We start from the raw sequence: 20,656 nt of genomic DNA, 5'->3' as shown, positions 1-20,656 counted from the left end.
GACTGCTGGGGACAAGGCAGAGGCCTTGTCCCCAATGCCTGCAGGCAGGGCTGCTGTGGCCACATGCCAGTGACCAAGCACGCCCAGTGTGAGAAAGCCTGGGAAAATCCCTCAGACAAGCAAATTAAGATGGGCAGAAACACTTTCTGCACTAATTGCACTGCAGTAATGAGAAAACAGAGCACCAGGAGCAGGGGTCTGTAGCTGGACAGGGCCGGCACATTGCCCTTTTGGGGGCATGCTCTGGTTCTAATGGTGGTTAGGAAGGAGACAGGTGGTCTGTGCTGCTCTTGTGAGTCCCTGTGTCCCCTCTCCTGTCAGTTTTATTTCCTTTTACTTCCAGTATTGAAAGTTCTTGTGATTTTTCTCACATGTCCACCAGTGTCTGCCACTTCCCACAACGTCGCAGGGCCAGCATCAGGTGACCACGCAAGGATGAAAACCCTCCCTTCATTTTTTCTTTCGCTAACAAGCCCGCAGCCCTCGTGATTTCTGAAGTAACCCAAAGCCGTGGCCCCAGAGCGCTGGCCAGAGCTGTGTTCTGAAGATACCGTGAGCAGGGGAGACAGAGGCAGCCTTTGGCTGGAGCTCGTTTCTGCGCTCTTTACTGAACGCAGCGGAGGGCGGGAGCTGTGCAGCGCAGGGGCAGCGCAGGGGCAGCGCAAGGCACTGCAGGGCAGTGTACGGCCAGCGCAGGGGAGCGGCAGGGGCACTAAAGGGGCAGTGAACGGCAGCGAAGGGACAGCGCAGGGACAGTCCAGTCCAGTCCAGTGCGGTCCAGTCCAGTTCCACTCCGGTCCGGTCCAGTCCAGTTCAGTTCCAGTCCAGTCCAGTCCCACTCCGGTCCGGTCCAGTCCAGTTCAGTTCCAGTCCAGTTCAGTTCCAGTTCAGTTCCAGTCCAGTCCGGTCCAGTTCAGTTCCAGTTCAGTTCAGTTCCGTTCAGTTCCAGTCCAGTTCCAGTCCGGTCCGGTCCAGTCCAGTCCAGTTCCAGTCCAGTTCAGTTCCAGTCCAGTTCCAGTCCAGTCCAGTTCCGGTCCAGTTCAGTTCCAGTCCAGTTCCAGTTCAGTTCCAGTCCAGTTCAGTTCAGTTCCAGTCCAGTTCAGTTCCAGTCCAGTTCAGTTCCAGTCCCGTTCCAGTCCAGTCCGGTCCGGTCCCGCGCACTCCGGCCGCGCACGCGCCTTCCCGCGGGCGGCGCGTGAAGCCTCCGCAGCTGGCCCGGGGCGCGCTCGCACGTGACCGCGCCACATGCCGGGGCTGTGCCCCGCCCCCTCCGCGGGATCTCACCCAATGAGCTGGCGGGCGCGCGGCGTGTCCGCGCCGTGATTGGTCGGGGGGACGTAAATCCGCGGGCGGGGCGTGGCGGAGATCCCGAGTTCGGGGGGTCGGAGGTGGGAGAGCGGCGCGACCGATTCGGACTGGAGTGGACTGGACTAGGTCAGACCGCACCGAACCGAACTAAACCAAGCTAAGGTAAGCCGTTTCAGCACGGTTGGGTCCCTGGAACGGCGGGAGGCCGGGGCTGCGCCCAGGGGAGCGGGCGGTGCGCGCCGCGGGGCTGGAGCCGGAGGGGAACCGCGCAGGCAGAGGCGGCGCCGCCCCGGGAGCCCCTCGGGATGCGGGTGGGCGCTGGCAGCCCTTGGGCCGGGTGACCGCTGCGCTGGGGCCCGGAGGGGACACCAGGCTGGGCCCTGTCAGACGCACTGAGCAGTTCTGGTGAAGCGACGGGAAATTGAAAGTTGTTGCTCCAAAGGGAGTGACCTTCGGCCAGGGCTGCTCTGTAATGCGGGGCTTTCCAGCCCCGCACACGCCCGGTGTAGCAGCTGGACAGGCCCTGTGCCTCCCGCCCGAGCTCTGCTAACCAAGCCCTGCCCCGGGGCGGCAGAGGTTCGCCCTGCAGAGGGACGGGGATCTGTGCGTGGGGTGGCAGGCAGCTCAGGGTGGCAGCCGTGTGCCCGCAGGGATGGCCGGCCGGAGCCAGGAGCGGAGCCTGCGGGAGGAGCTGACCTGTGCCATCTGCTGCGAGCTGTTCCGCGAGCCCGTCATGCTGGACTGCATGCACCACTTCTGCCGGGGCTGCATCCAGCGGTACTGGGACAGCTGCGCCCGCGTCCCCTCGTGCCCGCAGTGCCGCCGCCGCTTCCCCAGCCGCGCTTTCCGCACGCACTACCTGCTCGCCGGGCTGGTGGACAAGGTGCGCCGCTGCGGCTCCCAGGAGCACCAGCAGAAGATGCAGGTGAGCGGCTTCTGCCAGGCCGGGGAGAAGGGGACAGGTGCCACGTGAGCCCTGTGCAGCCAGCACCCCTCCTCCCACAGGCAGTTCCCCCCGTGTGAAGCCTTATCTGGCCCAAGTGCACTGACGTTTGTGTCTCTTTCCTCTCCCTATTTCCTTAAAGCTGTCTGTCTTTTGAACGCTTTTCTTTTGCGTTTGTGTCCCTCACTGCTGTGTCTGATTCCAACCGCAGCTTTGTCATTTCTCATTTAAGGACATGTTCCCTGAGAGGGGGGTGAGGGCTGCTTGTGCCAGGTGCTCTGCTTGAGGGCACAGTCCCTTCACAACATGCAGCATTTAAAGCTTGTGCAAACATGTGCTTGTGCAGCTATCCCAGGCTGGATCTCCCAGTGAAAAAAATTAATTGGGTTCATCACATGCACAGATGCTTAATTCTCAAGGCTGTGCATCAGGTGCTTGCTTCTCCTTACAGTCTTTATAGGAGATCCTGTTGTGTTCTCCTTCTGATGCTGACCGTAGGAATTGGGACTGGTCCTGAATCAGAGCAGAGGGCTGAAATGGCCTCCTTACCTTCTTTTCCTTGTTCCTGCAGAAGCACCTGGAAGATGCTTTGCAAGCCCGTCAGAAGGAGATGGAGAAGTTGCTGCAGAGGAAGCGTGTGGTGCAGGAGGACATCTGCCGCCTGACGGTAACACCCTGTGGCAGCTGCTCTTCAGGCAGCCTCTGGGGCACTGTTCACAGAGGATGTGTGTGTCTTCAGCTGAGGTCTAGCTCAGCTTCCTGTAAAAATCTAGATGAGTAACAGTGGAGCTCTACACAAACTCCCTTGCATGAAGGCCCAAGCTCATCACTGCTGGATATTCAGCAGAGGTTTTGGGAGGAACATTAACACTCGTTAATGCAATGTTTACAAAGTGCATTGGTGCGGCAGAGATGAGACCTGGTGAGTGGTGAGAGCTGTGGGCAGCCTGCTCTGGCCCTGCTGTGCTGTCTCTTTGGGAGAGCATTAACTCCTGGCAGCTCTAAAATCCTCTCATGTCAGCAGGGATGGCAGCAAAGCTGAAGGAACTGGGTCACTGGCAGGGTTGGCACTGCAAGAGTGGTGGCCTTGTCACAAGGACAGTGTTTGGATTCACTGCAAAGCTCTGAGGTGAATGAGGAGCCTGAGTGCTCTCCATGGGCTTGAGAGGGACCAGACTCCCTGTTGGTACAGTTCTGTGAAGTGAGAACAGCCACAGGCTGACTGCGCTGCTTTTTTGGGTGGCATAAAAGCTTTAAAACCAAGCAAGGGGAGTTAAAGGAAAATGGAAGTAACTCAAAGATGAGATAAAACTGAGAGGGGGAAAAAACTCCTGTCTTCTGACTGGAGCCTCTGATCCCTCAGCCTGCTCCATTTCAAACCTGCGTCCTCTTGCCAGATGGGGAATAGACCTTTGAGATTAATGAAGAAGCATTAGCACATAAGCACGTGTTTTCCTGTTGCTGTGCAAGAGCCAAGAGGTGTCTCAAGAGTAAAGGAGCAAATCACTGATGTTAACAGAGAGGCCCTGCACCTCCTCTGTGGTTCTGGTGTGTCAGCACAAACACCTGCTAGACCAAGAGGAGGTTGGTGAAGCTTCAGATCTCTGAGGGAGATGGGTTTCCTGTGAGGAGAAAGGGATGTGCACTTCAGGAAGCACTCCTCGAGAAAGTAATGAGGGCTAAGGTTGCACTTGGAGATTAAAAGCTTAACGATTTAAGGAAAACAAAAAGTCATTGGCTGTCTCTTGTAAACAGGCAGGAAGGCAACAAGAACACAAGGTTGGCTGGTGAGTAAACAACTGGAAAAAAGTGACCTCTGGATGGAGCTGAATGGGATTTTATCAGCCCTAATGACAGAGATTAGGTTGTGCAGCTTGCCCATCAGGCAGCTCTGCTCAGGGCCTGGAATGATGTGAAATAAATGCAAACTAACCTGAACAGCTGAGTCTGCAGCTCCACAAAATTTGAAGAGCTCCAGTCTTGCCCACAGGCAAATTCCTGGTGTTGTGTGAGAGGGCTGTGGCCGCATGTGGGGATTTCTAGTTACAGTGACCACACCTTTGGTGGAGCTGGTTTTTTGGGTTTGTTGGTTTTTTTTCCCTTTGGCTCTGCAGCCTTGAAGGTTGTCCTTGTGTCCTGTTCTCCATCCAAAAAGTCATTGCTATGTCTAAACCAAATTTCTCTTTAAGCAGAGTAACAGGCACAGCCATCCTGTGCCCCTACTTATGTGTTCTAGCTGTTGGACTCACCTTCTGCCTCTTCCTGCTCAGAAAGTGTCTGGGGAGCTGAACTTCAAGATTCGGGCTGAGTTTGCTCGCCTTCATCAGATCCTGGAGGAAGAGGAGAGAGCTGTGCTGGCAGAGCTGGGTGAGAAGGAGGAGCAGTCACTGGCCCAGTTGCACGGGAACGTTGGCCAGCTGGAAAAGGGGATGGCAGTGCTTCAGAGGGACATCAAGCACATCAAGCAGACCCTGAGCAAGATGGAAGATGTGTCACTGCTGGAGGTGAGATGCTTTGCTGACTCTGGCAGGAGGCTGAGAGGTATTTCAGGGTCTCAAATTGGGATTGGGGAGTCTTAAATGACAGCACTAGGCTGTACCTCAAAGTCATTCTCACTGCCATCCCTCTGGATTATCTACCCAATCCTTTGGAGTCTGGAGATTTTAGCCACAAGGGATACAGTGACATCAGATGTGGTGGGTCTTGGGAGCCCTTCTCATTCTCCATCCAAGTACCCAAACAGTTTTCCCCAGGATGTGTTCCTGGTAGCTTGGTTTCCTCTCTCTGTGCTGTATGGCAGCAGGAGGCAGGACAAGGAACTTATTTGTGCAGCTGCATGAATTAGAGTGACTGCTAATTCTCTCTGCTTCTCCCTGCAGGTGGAGAGCCTGGATATCAGGTACGTGTCTGGCATGAAAGAAGCTGATTCCCTTTTCAGGAGCTTATCTTAGTCCCTGGCTGGGACCACATGGGAGATGCACTTTATCTCAAGTTTCAAAAGCATCACAAATTGCTCAGGAAGTTGCTGGTGCTGTGCAAGGTGGAGGTTGGTCCCCAGCATTCACTGGATGCTCTTCCCAGGGAACATCCTATGTGTTGACGTGGCTGGAAGAGTGAGTAGAGGAGACAGTGGTCTGGAATGGGTGCGGGAGCCATGTGTGCTGAAGAGGGAACAGACTTTGGGTGCTTCATCTTCCCCCTGCCCTTCCTCAGCTTCTTACTACTCATGAGGCTGCAAAAGTGACCCTGAGGTGCAGGTTTGTCTGAGGCTGGGAGTTGTTGAGGCCGGATCTGCCACAGGGGAGTGTATCCCTGTCCCCTCCCTCCCTGGGATGCAGCCTGACTCCACAGGCCCGGCCAGGAATGCTGTTGGATGTGCTGGGTGTGGGTTTGCCAGGAGTTGCTGTTCCATGAGCAGAGCTGCTGGCTCTGTGAGCCACTCACTGCACTGGGGGCAGAGCAAGCAGAGACATTTGTGTCCTGCCTTTACCAGATCTGTCACATCAGCCCTGCCCGTGCTTTTGCTGCCGGCATTGGCAGTGGCTCAGCAGAGGGAGTGACCCTGCCTGCCTCTCTCTGCTCCAGGCCCTCGGTGTGTGTTGAGACCCAGCCTGCCCTGGACCTGCAGCACTACAGGGACAGCCACAGTGGCCCCTTGCAGTACATCTTCTGGAGGCAGATGCTGCGCTCCATCTGCCCTGGTGAGCACGTTGCCGTGAGGGGTGGCTGTGGTGGGCCAGGGATGCTCTGCAGAGCGAGCGTGCAGCTGGTAAAATGTCACGCTTGATGTCTCCACAGCTCCTGCCCCTCTCACCTTTGACCCTGAGTCAGCCCACCCCAACCTGGTCCTCTCCAGGGATCTGACAGCAGTGACAGAGAGGAGTCGAGCCCAGCCTGTCCCCGCCAGCCCTCGGCGCTTCCGTCAGTGCGTCAACGTGCTGGGCTCGCAGGCCTTCGACAGCGGCCGCCACTACTGGGAGGTCTGGGTGGGCAGCAAAACCAAGTGGGACCTGGGGGTGGCTGCTGAGGCTGTGGACCGGGCAGCCAGGGTCAAGCTGTGCCCAGAGAATGGCTACTGGACGCTGCGCCTGCGGAACAGGACGGAGTACTGGGCCGCTGCCAGCCCCTGGGTGCGCCTGGCTCCCCGCCAGCCCCCACGGAAAGTGGGCGTCTTCCTGGACTGCCAGGAGGGCACTGTGGCCTTCTTTGATGCTGGGGACATGTCCCACCTCTTCACCTTCCACCAGGTCTCTGCAGAGAGATACTGCCCCTTCTTCAGCACCTGCCTCAGTGACGGGAGGGACAACGTGGAGCCCATGCGCCTCTGTCACCTGGCCCTGTGAGGGACGAGGTGCGCTGGGGACACGAGCCTGACTCCTGCCCGGGGCTGTGCTGCAGGCCAGCTCTGCACTCATAAACCTGAGGGGTGTTGGAGGAGCTGCTTTGGTTTCAGTTTTAGGAGGAAGGAGGGGATGAGTCTCTTCCCAGGTCCTGTCTGCCCTCCCTTCCCTGTGCCATGGCTGTGGGTGCCACAAGGCATTCCCAGGGGTTCCTGGCCCCCCTTTCCTGAGCAGGGCACAGTTCAGTAACAGCAGCCAGGGGGCTGCAGGGGAGGGGGCTGTGAGTTGCTGGCACCTCCTGCCTCTCTGTGCTCCCACCATGAGCCCCGTGGAGGATGGCAGCGGTCCCGGGGCACCATCGGGTGCCTCTCAAGCCCGCAGCCCGAGCATGGCTTCCTGTGCTGAAGAGCTTCCCGGGGCAGGGCTCCGGGCCGGCAGCAGAGGGAGCCCGGTGCGCAGCCCAGGCTCTGCAGCGCGGCTCCCTCACCTCGGTCGCTATTAAAGCTCATTAGAAAGCCACTGCTCGGAGCTCGTGTGCTGGGGGATCTGCTGCTGTGGGGTGTGGCACAGCCTGGGGGCGCCGAGCAGCCCCCCAGAGCCCTGCTCCAGCCCTGGCTCTTCTGTGCCTGCAGCCCAGGAGGCTCGAAAGAGCCACTGCTCCCATGTAGTTCCTTGGAGTGCTCCCTGCACGGCTTGCAGTGGCTTTTCACCATTTGCTTTTTGAGAGCAAGGGGAAGGCTCTGAGCCTAGCCCTGATCTTGGGCTACAGCGTTTTAAGATTTGGCCATCTCTGGCCTGGCTGGGTCTTAAGGATTTGTACATGTGAAAAATGCCAAGTCCCAATTCTTTCCAAATTCAGCAGGAATTTGCTCTTTTCCTGTCAGCCCCCTATGGCCCTGCTGGCAGTGCTGGACCTGCAAGAGGGCAGGCAGGGTCCCTGGAGGGACGAGCCAAGAGGGTTTGGCTGCTGTGGTTTGTGACCAGGAGGTGCTGGCAGTGTCTCTGCCTCAGGAGTCAGCAGAGGTGCTGGGATGGGTCCAAGCCTGGCTGGTGGAATGGTGGGTGGGAGGGAGGATGGCACTGCCTGGGGTGGGTGGAAATGTCATGTTTTTCCCACCCAAATCCATTCCAGGCTCAAAGCAGAGGCCAGAGCTCCCAAATACTGTGTAGTCCCCAGTGCTGGCTGGAGCCAGACACCTCTGGCAGAGGCTCAGCTTTCTGTGGCATGGAAGGGCCAGGTGTGGAGCTTTCCAGCTCCCACAGCTGGGCACAGGGACACTTGGCAAAGCAAGGCCTTCAGTGGCCATCTGCCTGTCCAGCAGGGGCCCTGTTCCCCCATGGTGCCACAAGGGACATTGCACACCCCTGCTGCAGTGTGCCAGGGCTGGGGCTGCCTAAGGCCTGTGCCAGGGCAGGAGAGGAAGCCAGAGATGAGGATGTCCCATGCAGGGTTCAGGCAGATGTGTCCTGTGCAGGAGTGCTGAGCACAGCCTGGGGCTGCTCCCAGTGCCTGGGAAGCCTCTGCTCCATGCAGCCTTGCTTGGGCGTTGGGTGTGGAGGGGATGCTGGGGTTTTGTGCTCCCTCCTGGCCCCCGGTTGGCCTTTAGCCAGTGGGTGCTGAGCCCATAGGCTGGACTCAGCCTCCTCTCCCAGCTCTCATCTCCTCTCGCTGCCCCACAGCCCCAGCTGCAATAAGAATGGAGAAGAAAGAGCTCTTGGCTTGGAAATGGTGCTGTGAGCAGGGCTGTGTATCCTACCCCCTGCAAGGGAGCCTCTGGAAAGGCGAGGCTGGTTTGATCACAGCAGGGAAAGCTGAAACCCATCAGCTCCCCAGCCTGCCCCAAAGTGCAGCCAGGTCGGGCTGGGCAGCAGCAGGCAGCGTCCCCGAGGTGTGACGGGACACGGATCTGCCAGGCACCGGCAGGGTGAGCACAGCCAGGCTTTGCTGTGTGCCAGCTCCTGCTGCCCAGCACTGCCCTGTGCCACGTGGGCCAGTGTGATGGCACAGGCTGCCAGTGTGTGCCACTTCCACTGCTGCCACCTCCCACGCCCTCCCTGTACCCAAGGCAGAGCTGGAGAGCAGCCAAACCCACTTGTCCCAAATGCTCCTGAGGGAGCACATCCTTCTGCCAGGCTGTGTGTGGTGGCTGTGGTGTGGCTGCTCCCAGGCAGAGCCATGTTTTGGGGTATAATATCCTTACCTGGCCCTGCTGTTGGGGCAGGGGTGGGGAGGCAGAGCAGCTCCTACATACAGGGAAAATGCTGCTCTGGGCTGCCATGTGTGCAGTGTTAGCCCAGTGAGGAAATGCCATCTAGATGCCATTAGATGCTGCCTGAAAAACATTTCTCTGACAAACCAGAGCACCGTGGAGTAGGAACCATAGGCATGAATGCAGTGACTACCTGAGCTTGGCCTGGGTTCAGGCAGGAGGGGATAGGGGATGGGAGAGTGGACATGATGGGGTTAAAGCACCTCTCACCCCAGCATCCAGACTCTGCACCTGCCAGGACTGGCCCTCACCCATCTTCTCCCAGGTCCAGGCTGTGTTTTTCTTGTGGGTTACCTCATTGCTTTGTCCCTAGGTGTTCCCAGAGCCACCCCAGTGTCCCTTTCCCATAGTTATGCTAGTGCTGGGCAGTGTCCAGCAGCTCCTGCCTTGGCAGCCTTCTGTCATCTGTGTATGTCTTTATCCAGTGCTTTGGGGAAGCCTTTGCTTCCTCGGGTCCCCCCACGTGCTGGAATGGGGACAAGATTTTAAAATAAGATCCTTTTGTTTCCCAGGGCCGCAACAATGGAAAGGTCCCATCGGTCCCACAGTCGCCCTGCGTTTGTGATGGAAAATTCCCCGCCGTGGCGGGGCGAGCCCTTCCCGGTGTCCTGCCTTTAGTGCCATTAGATGGCAGCATGGCCGGGCTGCTCCTGGCCCTCGCCGTGCCCCCTTCGGACTGCAGCGGGTGGAGGATGCCAAAATTCCTTGACCTTTGGGGTGCCAAAACATGCCTCTCCCCTGAGCCCCGGGTCAGACCCTCTGCTCCTCTCGCACTCAGCTTCTCCAGGCACCCTCTGACTGAACTTCGCCAGCAGCTCAGTGGCGCCTTGTGATTCATTCCCCTGTCACTGTCCACACCCAGCACCTCACCGCTCCCCTCTCAAGGGCACTGAGCCCGGTGCTGTCCCCAGCGTGGGGCACTGCGTGGCTGCCCCGTCTCTGATACAGCCCCTCTCACTGGGGAGAGGTCTGATCCCGTAATTTCAGCTCTTCACTCCTCGGTGCTGGGCAGTGCCACCCCTCGGTGACATTCCAGCTCTCCCTTATCATGGCAAGTTTTGGAAGTCTCTCTTCAGACTTGTAGGGTCTTGGACACTCACCCGGGGTGAAGGGACATGGCCACTTTTTGCTCTGCTGAGATCCAGGAGGGAGGTGATCCAAGATGAGTGTGCTGAAGAGTGGTGGAGTTAGCACTCTCTGGGTTTCAAACTCACTAAGCAGGATGGGGAGAGTCAGGTCAAATAAATTCTGTGACTTAGAGTCCCTCTGAGGCTTCCAGGAGAGGGACAGGGTGATTTCTTCTGCGGGTTTGGCAACGTGAGCAGTTGAGCTCACCACAAGTTTTCTTGCCTTTTTGAAGCCACGAGCACGTGGCTTTCATTCAGGTTCTTTCTTGACTGCCTACAAGTGAGCCTAATGAATAATCATCTGGGGCGCAGCGCGGGGCCGTGTTAATTTATCCGTCCAGCGCTCGTTGGGTGCGCAGGCAGCAGGCCAGGGCTGTGCCGGCTGTGCCCCCGCGCTCCCAGAGCTCTGCCATCGCCTCCGTCTGTGGCGCACTCGCAGCCGGTTCGCTCCGAGGCAGCGCCGCTGTCGCTGGCAGCGGCAGCGCTGTGGGGGCAGCGCCGCTCGGGTGCCAGCGCTCGGGTGGGGATCGGTGTGTACCTGCCAGAGAGGCGTGCGGCTGCCGCACCGAGGGTGCTGAGGGACAGTGTGGCTGTTCCACGCTGCTGGCACTGGGCACGCGTGGACGGCGTGAGTGGGGGGCCCTGCTGCACCCCCGCTGGATAAGGGTGCGAGTGTGAGCGCAGCCAAGTGCGTGTGTGTCTGTGTGTGCCCCAGGGAGTGCGGGAGGCTCAAGGGGTGTGTGCGGGACTGCGTGCCTGGGTGTGTGCGTACAGTGTGAGGTGTGGAGCTGAGGGGGTGCACAGGCATGAAGGGGTGTGTGCAGGCAGGTGCGAGATGCGTTCCATCGCGTGAGGTGCGTGTGTGCTGTTGTTGAGAGCGTGTTTGTGTGCATTCCCTCTGCTCCGAGAGGCCGGGATGTGCACCCGGGCACAGACAAGAAACAGGCCAGGTGCGGGCATTCTCATACAAGCGCAGGGAGACACACGGGGTGCACACAGGTGTGAAAATGCACGCAGGTGTGGGGGTGCCTGTGTGCCCATTGGTCAGAGATGATGCAGAGCCACGCACACGGATGGGGAACACACTTGCCCCCGTGATGCAGGGGGTGCAGACCTACACACGCAGGTGGAGACACCCAGGTGCGAAGGGATGCGCGCACCCCGGCTGGTGCGGGGAGCGCGGGTTCCCCGTCGGTGCCCGGAGCCGCAGGTGCGCTCCCCCCAGCCCCCTCTGCCTCCCCGCCCGCCCCTCCCCGTCCCGCCCCGCCCGCCCGGCGCCCCGAGGCTCGGCGGAGGGCGGCGGGCGGCCCGGGCGGGCGGAGGAAAAGGAAGCGGCCCCGGTGCTCCCCGCCCGCCGCCGCCGCGCGTCGCCGCAGCTGGGGCGCGGCGGGAGCAGAGCTCGGGCGCGGGGCGCTCGCACCGCTCCGCATCGCACGGACCTGCCGGCAGCCCCGGAGATGAGGAGAGTTTGCACGCTGCCCCTCTGGCTCTGGCTCGGCATTGTCTCGGAGGCAGGTGAGCTGCCGGGGCTGCGGGCTGCCCTGCCCGCTCTGATGCCCGCTCCGCACCTGCGGGCGCGCTGGGGACGGGGCTGCTCCGGCGGGACGGAACGGGACGGGACGGGACGGGACTCGGCGCCTCCGCCCGCGTGTCGCCCAGACCCCGCAGGGACCCGCACCGCCCGCCGCGGCGTCCCTCACCCTGGACGGGGATGTGCCGTGCCCTGGCGCTGCCCGTCCCGGGCTCCCCCATCCCCGGCGGGGACCGGCGCTCCCGCTCCCGGCGACCCCAATCCCCGGCGGGGACCGGCGCAGTCCTCCCTGGGGTGCCCCATCCCCAGCCGGGACGCGCCGCGGTGCCCGCCCCGGTGTCCCCGACGGCGGTGACAGCGTACCCGCAGCGACAGGACGGGACGGGAGGACCCTGCCGTGGTCCCCCGGGGTCCGGGGCCGCGGGGAGCCCACGCCGTGCTCGTGCCGCGGATGTCTCGCTGCGAGCGGGGAGAAAGCCCCCGGGACCCTGCGGGAGGGATGCCGCTGCGCGGGGACGCGCCCGGCTGGAGGGCAGGCTGGAGGCCGGCCCCGGCTCTGTTTATTTGTTTTTTCACGCACGGAGTCATTAATTTGTGTGTGCCGGGGAGGAAGGCGCGAGGAGGCGGGGGTCCGTGCAAGGCTCTCCAGCCTGCCTGTCCCAGCTCTGGTCCGCCTCGGAAGTCACCCGAGGCAGATCCCTGTGAAATGCTTTCCCTTGCCGTAGCACTTCTGAGGCAAAAGGCTGTTGGGTAGAGAGTGCAGAACCACGGCAGAGATGGGGCTGCAGTGCCCTTCTAGCAAGCAGAGTCCGTGAGACAGGGTAGAGCGGGGTGGGCACTGCCAGGGCGGTGGGGACGGGACACCCCAACAGATACTCCCAGAGGAGCTCTTTCTTGCACAGGTAAAGCATTTGTAGCCCAGATCAGAGCAAGACTGAAAGAAAGTTAGTAATGGTGGAAGCTTGCAATGTGGGGATGAATTTTGGGAGCATAAATAGAATTTTCTGTAGCATCAGCTCAGTGACTCGCTATCACCAGTGGCATTTGCTACTATCATTGAAGTGAGCTCACAGGAGAGCTGCAGGTGTGGCATGAATAGCATCACCAGCACTGTTACTGTCAACCTGCTCTGCCCAAAAAGCTGCTGATGGCTCTGGTGTCATGGGACCAAAGGACACAAAGGGTGGCCAGAGCTCAGGGGATGCTCAAGGAGGCTGGGCAGAAAGGAACCTGCTGCTGGTGGCATTGCAACAGGAGCAACTGTTTAAAGCTCTCTTGTTAGCAATTTGTAAAGCACGGTGTAGCTGCTCCCGGGTTCTTTCATCTCCTGGAGGTGCCGGAGCAGTGCCTGGGAGGCTCTGGCCAGCGCAGCTGTGTGGCCTGGTCGGCACAGGGCTGAGCAGAGCTTTGAAGCTCTCGGTGCTGCCTGATTAGAGCAGCGATGAAGGGCGATGTGGAGCTCAACTGGGGGATGGTACCGCGGGGATTTGCTTCCCCTCCTTCCCTTCTATCAATGAAGACAATTGGTCGTAAAGGACCCACAAATTCCTCATTAACCATAATCCCAATGGGCTGCAAATACTTCCTCCCCTTGGAAGTAGGGATGTGCATGTGAGACTGTTCCACCTGTGAAGGATGAAATAACCATCTCAGGATCATGAAAGGTCTGTTCTGGCCCCACTGTTCTGGTGCCTGTTTAAATGAGCCAGCATCAGAGACTGCTGTGTATAAGAGCACAAAGCTCTTACACATTCCAGCTCCATGGTGCTCCCAGGACGGAGTGGAGCTGGGGAGCTGCCCTGTGCAGGCAGTGAGATGGGGGGAACAGACAGAGGTCCAGCCCCAGCATTCTAGATCATCTTGGCCTCTCAGGGTAACCCTTTGTGAATGGTGATGAGGCCATGTGCTCCCTGAGCCACCATCTTCTGGACACAGAGCAGTGCTGAGCCTCCCACAGCCAGACAATCCTGCTGGGGACACTGGCCAGTGCTTCCAAGGGCGAATGGCCGTTGTGTGAGGGAAGGGCCATGCTTGTGTAGGACCTGAGCCGACTGCCTTGGCTGCTGCTGCCTGCTCCCCTCTCGGATCACACAGAATCCCGGGGTGCTCGGACAGCCCCGCGCTGGCCGTGCCAGCAGCAACAGTTGCCTGTGCAGCTGGGATTTGAAGCAGTTGCTTTATTGCAAGTAATAAACACGGGCCATTTCAGCAACACCCTTTCATTCAACAGCCCTGACTGCACAGCAACCCCAGCAGGCTCAACCACAGCGATGAGCCAGGGCCTCCAAGGGAAATGGGTGTTTGCAGGGATGCAGCCTGTGGTCCCTGGGGCTGCCAGGGAGGGGACAGCCACAGCTCCTGTGCCCTGCTGTCTGCTTAAGAATTATTTCAGATGAGTGAGCTACAACTACTGCCCTGGGATTTGGCTTGGGCATGTGAGACTGCAGCTCACTGCCTGAACAAACACCCACCAGGGCGTCACTGAGCTCAAATTGACGTCTGGTCAGAGGGACACTCCTCCAGCAGCACAATGTCCCCAGCCAGTGCAGGCAGGGTGGACGGGGCTCCCTCCAGCGTATCCCGTTCCACTCTGCTGCCTCTCTCCCATGGGCTGCTCCATGCAGGATCGCTGTCCCCAGGGTTTCTCTTGGCCCTGCGTTGTTGCGGTGTTTTCCGGGGCAGGCGTGGGAAGGGCAGGTGCTCCCAGCCAGCCAGGAGGGAACAGGCTGTTCCCGGCATCCCGAGGCAGTTCCTGGAGAAAGAAGGGGAGAGCAGGATCCCACGGGAACGGCAGCAGGAGGGAGGGGACAGTGGCCAGGGAGCAGTTTCTCCAAAACCATTGGGGACATCCACCACACTCGGGAGGTTGCCTTGCAGAGCAGGAGGGGGCTCTTGGTGGGTCCCCAGGTCTGTCCAGCTCTCAGCAGCTTTGGGGAGCAAGGTGAGCCCTGGGGATAGCACCCATCTCACCCACCTTTTTCTCAGCACTCCAGCTGGCACAGAGAGGTGACTTTGCCATTCAACCTGCTGGGCTGAAACAGCCCCAAAAGGATGGGCACAAGGCAGGGGACTCCTCACTCCCAGTTTGGGGGGGTTGTGCATTTAAGCCAGATGGGGGGGAAAGCTGCAGTAAGCTGGGGGTGATGGGGAGGCCCTGCAGGTGCAGGGAGAAGCAGAAAGCCCTGTGATGGCCAGAGCCCGCTCCACTGCCCAGGGAAGGTGGGGAGCCAGCAGTGCTGGTGGTTTCTGTCTGAGGAATGACTAAAGCTGCAGGGCTTTTCCGCTGGGATGGACAGGCTGGGGCATAGTGCCTGACGGCTGCAAAATCACAGCTTGTCTGGAGAAGGCAGCTCCTGGTCTATTCCCATGTTGGGAGCATGGTGGGAGGCTGGTGGCTTGTTGCACGCTGCCAAGCAGCAGTGGAGCTCACCTTCACAGAGTCTTGTGGGTGTGAGATGTTTGCCTGGGTCCACGGGCAGCTGTGCATGGAAAAATATGGGTTTGCAATGGGTTTGCAAGGAGAAACTCCATGGTTCAAGCTGAAAGCCCCCCTTTCCCATCTTGGACTGTGAGCCAGAGGTGCCCAGTGCTGTGTTTTGCCTTGACCTGCCCCAGCTTCCTCTGCAGCTCCTGCAAATCTCCAGCTGGGCGAGGGGCAGCAGCCAGGTACACATCCCACCCCTGCCGTGTGCTGTGGGGGGATCATGACCTCCTGGTGCATGTCACGGTTTTCCGGGGAGACCAGAGCTGAGCCTTGCCCTGGGCCAGAGCTTTTGTCCTTCATTAGGGAAAGAAATACTGCTGCAGCTGCACTGGCATCTAGTGACTGGTTAAATGAATTCCAGGGGTTTTATTGCCTCTGGCTGTCCCAGACCTTTGTTTCTCATTTCACGTTGTTAAAAGAGGGGGTTAGCCAGGTCCCAGGGGGGCTTTTTCTCTTTGGTCAGAATAGTTCTGATGTTTTCGGCGCAGCATTATTGCCCATCTGCGGTGCCTCATTGTTAAGGCAGAATAGTGGAAGCGGAGGTGGCCTGTGGTCAAGTCGGCAAGGAGGCACAAGCCCTGAGCCCAGCGTGGCCGCTCCTTTTGTCGAGCAAATCACTCCATCTCTAGGTGCAAGTTCAGCAGAAGGAGGGTGAAAAACCTGGCCCTGCAGCAGCCGGTGCTGAAACTCCCACTAAGTTTTATAAGCTGAGGATATTAAGCAGGGAGTCTTGGAGTCTCTCCTGGAGTCGTTTCCCTGCTGAGGTAGCAGAAACAGGTCTCAGCCAGTGACTTGTATTTCACCTTACAAGTTCTCCCACGAGTGAATTGTTTTTCTTGCTGTGTTTCTGCCCCCTCCTTCCAGGGCGAGGATCCCTCGCGCAGCCTCTGCGGCCAAACCTGGAGGTGCCGTGGGACGGACGTCATGTGCTAATGAGGGAGGATCGGTTTAGGGGGTCAGGAAAAGGCTCTCTCTGGGCAAACAGGGAGGACATGGTGATGGGGGAAGGCAAACTTAAGTGCTGTGGTCTGCTGTATCTAAGCACATAATAACTGGGCAGCTGCTGCTCCCCTGCTCGGGTTCCATGCAGTGAAAGACAGCTAGGACCCCAAGGCTCTTCACAGAAAGGACCACGGCAAACGGGCAAGTGGATTGCAGGCTGTCCTGGTCCCTGTTACTGATGAGCAGAGCCCTGGAGCAAGCAGAGAGAAAAATGAGATGAAATTTTACCTGTCTGCAGCAGCCAGCCCAGGGCTGGTTACAACTCCCGGCAGAGCCTGGAAAACCCCAGTTCTGTTTCAGAGGAATTGGTGAAAGAATAAGCTTGACTCTGCTCCTGGTGTAGGTGCATGCAAAGAGGGAAGCGATGCAGCAGCTCACTGATGTTTTTGGGACCCGTTGTCTCTGTGTGAGGTGTAGCTGCCCACTCATGTGCAGGTGTGGAGGGGTTAAGCCTTCTCCTGGTTGTGGATCCAGTTGGCTGGGAAAATGCCAGCCAGTGCTCCGTGCCTGCCCACCGTGTCTGCAGCACCAGCAACAGTGACACAGCAGCCAGGCTCCGTCCCACCATGGCCACACCACCCTGCCTGGTGAGACCACCTGCTCAGCAGGCTCTGGGGCCAGGGTATCCCCCAGGGAAGGGTTAAGCCAAGAGGAGCAGTGCCAATGCCAGGCTGGGTGTCCAGGTTCTCCCTTGGCGGAGGTCAGTGGTGGTTCATGGGAAAGGAAAAATTGGCAGCTGGGCCGGATGTCCCTGCATTTCCCCTCTTCCTGCAGCCGCCTGAACGATGTTCCTTATTTAGCTTTCCTGACGGACAGGAGGAATCTGATGGCGGAAACTGTCACTGCCTGATAACAGTTCAGGGACCCCTTTATGATGGGCGGCACGGCAGGGAACAGGGCAGCGCTGCCCTGGCTGGGAGGGGACAGCCAGGGCTGCCCTTTGCTCCGGGTTCTTGGGGACGGCCAGGCAGGGCAGGAAGGGCACTCACAGCCTTTCCCTTTATGCTGCTCTGTGTACAAACCTTCTCAGTGCTACTAAAAAGACTCTCAAGACCAAGAAGTGGTGGTGTGAGTCTATACATCTGTAATATTGGCTATTTTTCCTTCTTTTTGGTGAGGCATCTGAGCTGGTGGAAAGGGCCATGGATGGGCAGAGGGGAGGCATGGAGCAAAGCCACCCTGCCAAGGTCTGAGCCCAGGTACTTTGTACTCACTGGCAATGAGGATGTGAAGGGCAGCCAGGGCTGGGATGCTCCAGCAGGAGCTGGGAGTGAGGACTGGTGCCACAAGTTGAGCAGTCACATCAGTAGTGGGAGCAGATCCCATAGAGGAGCGTGCTGCACACACAGATGAATACAGCAAAGGAGATGTTCCTCCATGATTTGTCCCCAGCTTTTTCTCCATGGAAGATGGCATCTTCTTAGTGTCTGAGCCATTCTCTCATATGTACCCATGGTGACCAGCCTCAAAACCACAAAAAGTCCTGAAACACATCTCGTATGTCAATGTATCCATTGATTTTTTGTCTTGCATCTGTGGGGGCCACCAGGCTGCTGCCATACCAGTAACAGCATTGTTTCCATGGCAATTAATGTACTTCAAAAGGGCAGAATGTACAGCAAGACTGTATTTACTCAAAAGCAAGCCTTAAGCACAGCAGCCCTTGCCACTGGCCAGGGCATTGTACTCACAGTCTGTGGAAGGCCCAGGTTGGCATTGCTGTGTTTTACATTGGGATACAGGACACGGTGAGGTGAGCTGGTTCAACCAAGGCTGGATGGCACAGGGCTCCCACAGACCTGTGCAAAGGCTGTGCCACAGCCTTGCACCTTGAGAGCACCGTTCCTCTGCTGCTCAGAGTTCTGTATTCCCTAGGGTGGATAGAGCTGCACACTCCAAAGGGAGCCTCTGTTTCAGTCTTAGCTGAGGAATGCTAAAAATCTCACTGCAAGATGCAAAACCTCAGCAGGAACTCACAGGGGTTGTGTCAGTTCTCTCTGAGCCATCTGCTGTCTGACCAGGTCACCCACATGAGCATCCATGAGTTGCAAGACTGAGGTTTGGATCATCAAGCCATGGTGGTACCTCAGGACCAAACACTTCTCGCTCCAACTGAGTTCAAATCCCTTTTGTGGTTGCTTTCTGTCACCAAGCAGCACAGGCAGGGAGACTGGTGCAAAGGGAATTGCTGTATCTGACTGTGAGTGTTCCTGCGCTGCTCTCTCAGTGTCACATGTGTGTGCAAGGCTGGTGGACATGGCGAGGAAGCAGGAGCTCCCACATGTGTGCAAGGCTGGTGGACATGGCGAGGAAGCAGGAGCTCCCACATGTGTGCAAGGCTGGTGGACATGGCGAGGAAGCAGGAGCTCCGACTCCAAACCCCAGTGCATGTTTCAGATGGTCATGCTGAGGATGAAATACCTTTGAAGAATGACAGGGATTTGCATCCTCCTGGCTGTTTCAAGGCAGAAAAAGCAGCAAAATTCATTTTGCAAGTTATTTGTTTAAAGTTAAATGTGTTTCTTATGGTGTCACTTTCTAGCATGTGTCATTGCAGTGAGATGAGTTAACTTCCTGCTGCACTTTCCTGGGCAGGAGTCATTTCACCCATTCCCTCACATAAAAGTTTGGTGCAGAGCCCAAGGCATTTGCTCTATGCTCAGCAGGGGGGAGAAAGGCTTTTTTGGAGATGCTCCAGCCTGTCCTCAAGGAGGCGTTGAAGGAATTGGGGAGGTGATGGTGGAGCCAGCTCCTACCCTGCACGGTGTCTGCATGCATCCATGTTCCCAAGACTGGCTCTGTACCTCAGCCAGGTTGTATTTAACCCCACAATTTCCCCTTCTTCCTCACTGGCCAACCCAGCTCCCTCCACCTTAGCTGCTCACTGCTGCAGGAGGGGACTGGCATGGTCTGGCTGAGGGCAAAATGAAAGAGCAACATCAAAACAACTGACAGCCCCAGCCTCTGGAGACGAGGCCAGGAGGAGACTGGGAGGCAGTGGGGTCTTGTGGAGTGAGCAGTAGACAAAGGAAGGAAGTTTTTATTACTGGGCCAAATCCTGAACTCCTTCAGTTGTACTTAGGCTAATATCTCAGTGACTTCAGTGGAGCTTGGTCTGAGTAAAGAGAGAAGGAAGAGCTTCAGAATCTGGCCCCTGAGTAATTGTATCACGTGGGAAGTTTATAAAGAATTTGCAAGCTCACAGTGGCTTTGCTGAGCAGCCGGTGGTAGCCAGCGAGCAGCACCCTTGGCAGCTTCCCCTGGTCACCGTCCCCTTCCCCTCTGGGTCCTTCCCCCTCCTGCAGCAGGTTCTCCATGCCAGCTGCTGGCAGGGCAAACTGGGGCTTGGCAAACCTTGCGGGCACAGCAAGGTGCCCTGAGCTGGGCAGTGGCTCCAGTGGGAGTGGCTTTATGAAGGTCTGTCTGCACCTTCACAAGACTCACAAGTCCCATAGAGGGTTTTAGGGTCATCATCCTTCTGAGTTACAGAGGCACTTGAGCTCTCCATGTGGCAGGGAAATCTGTAAAAGGTTTACTGGTTTTATTTATTCCACAAAAAAGCACATGGCCATGTAGCAGAGCCTGGAAATTCCTCCTCTAATTTCTCAAATTGATTGGGGGCACCATGTATGTGTCTGCACAGACGTGTGTGCTGACAGTGAGGTTTGGCTCCAGGCTTAGCTCCCCATCTGTAACTTGTTTTCCCCATTTCTGAAGTACTGGTGTCCACTGAGATAGATGTAGTGACCTAAAAAAATAAATACTGACATAAGTGCGGGTCAAGCCAGTAGTTTCCATGAATGACAGTAAATCTTGATATTTACTGAGGCAGGAATGTTGGGCACAAACAGTGGATTATACTCAGATTTGGAAGCTGCCAGCTCAGAGTGATGGCAGCAGGCGAAATGGCACCCAGCAGAGGTGACGGCATCCAGCGCCCACAGAAATCCATCACTCACACCCTGCAGAGTCCCAGCCCCAGCAGAGTCCCCAGAGGGGCATAACTGGGTCTGAGTGGCCATCAATCCCCTCCCCACACTGCAGCCCTGGCCCTTGGGAAGCAAAGGGCAGAGGTTTAACAGCATGTCTGAGAGTGTGGCAGCCAGCTGCAGAGTGGGATGCTCCCACAGGAGGGGCACACATCCACACCAAGGGGATCACTCACCCCTGGGCAAGCAGTGCATGGTCCTTGTGCTGGGATGAAGCACAGGGGAAGAAACCGCCTTGCCTCCGAAAGGAGTTACCTGGCAATGCCTTGTGAAGCAATTTAGTTGAGAGTGTGCATCTGGGCCTGGTGCCTCCTCACAGGGTTTGTTGGCTGTTGCCAAACTGTCAGACTTGGCAGATGCTGGGCTGTAAGTGCTGGCTCTGGCAGTACTGCTGATGCTGGGATGGGATCAGGGCATATCCTGGTCTTTCATCTCCTCTCTGTGCCACGACATCCCAGAGTGCAAGGGAGGGGCAGCTGCAGCACATCCCGCAGTGCCCTGCTCTGGGCAGGCAGGCTCAGAGCCAGGATGTGTCCCCTTGGGTGACAGTGTTGAAGTGGCATTTTCCTGACCATGTTTGCTTACTCCTGTGCCACAAGGACTGACAGGGGCCCCACTGTTAGTGCTGCACTGGGTGTAGAGTGGTGTCCACAGTTTAAACA

General features: G+C 57.9%; 2 protein-coding genes across 2 annotated transcripts in view; both read left to right on the top strand.

The window, feature by feature from the left end:
• Positions 1–1,357: 1,357 nt before the first annotated feature.
• LOC119706626 (nuclear factor 7, brain-like) lies at positions 1,358–7,110 on the top strand. The gene is made up of 7 exons (XM_038150523.1): positions 1,358–1,470; positions 1,959–2,233; positions 2,823–2,918; positions 4,522–4,755; positions 5,131–5,150; positions 5,837–5,952; positions 6,050–7,110. The coding sequence occupies exons 2-7, from the start codon at positions 1,961–1,963 to the stop codon at positions 6,592–6,594; spliced, it is 1,284 nt and encodes a 427-aa protein (XP_038006451.1). The 5' UTR covers positions 1,358–1,470; positions 1,959–1,960; the 3' UTR covers positions 6,595–7,110.
• A 4,166-nt stretch (positions 7,111–11,276) lies between these two features.
• FLT4 (fms related receptor tyrosine kinase 4) overlaps positions 11,277–20,656 on the top strand; it is a 57,934-nt gene continuing 48,554 nt past the window's right edge. Inside the window, exon 1 of the mRNA XM_038150217.1 lies at positions 11,277–11,503. Coding sequence (XP_038006145.1) covers positions 11,446–11,503 — 58 coding nt within the window. The 5' untranslated portion in view covers positions 11,277–11,445. The remainder of the gene's footprint in view (positions 11,504–20,656) is intronic.

This window comes from Motacilla alba, chromosome 13 (assembly GCF_015832195.1).
Source record: "Motacilla alba alba isolate MOTALB_02 chromosome 13, Motacilla_alba_V1.0_pri, whole genome shotgun sequence".
Lineage (NCBI taxonomy): Eukaryota > Metazoa > Chordata > Aves > Passeriformes > Motacillidae > Motacilla > Motacilla alba.
The sequence above is the reverse complement of the archived record's forward strand: the minus strand, read 5'-3'. Positions and strand labels throughout refer to the sequence as shown.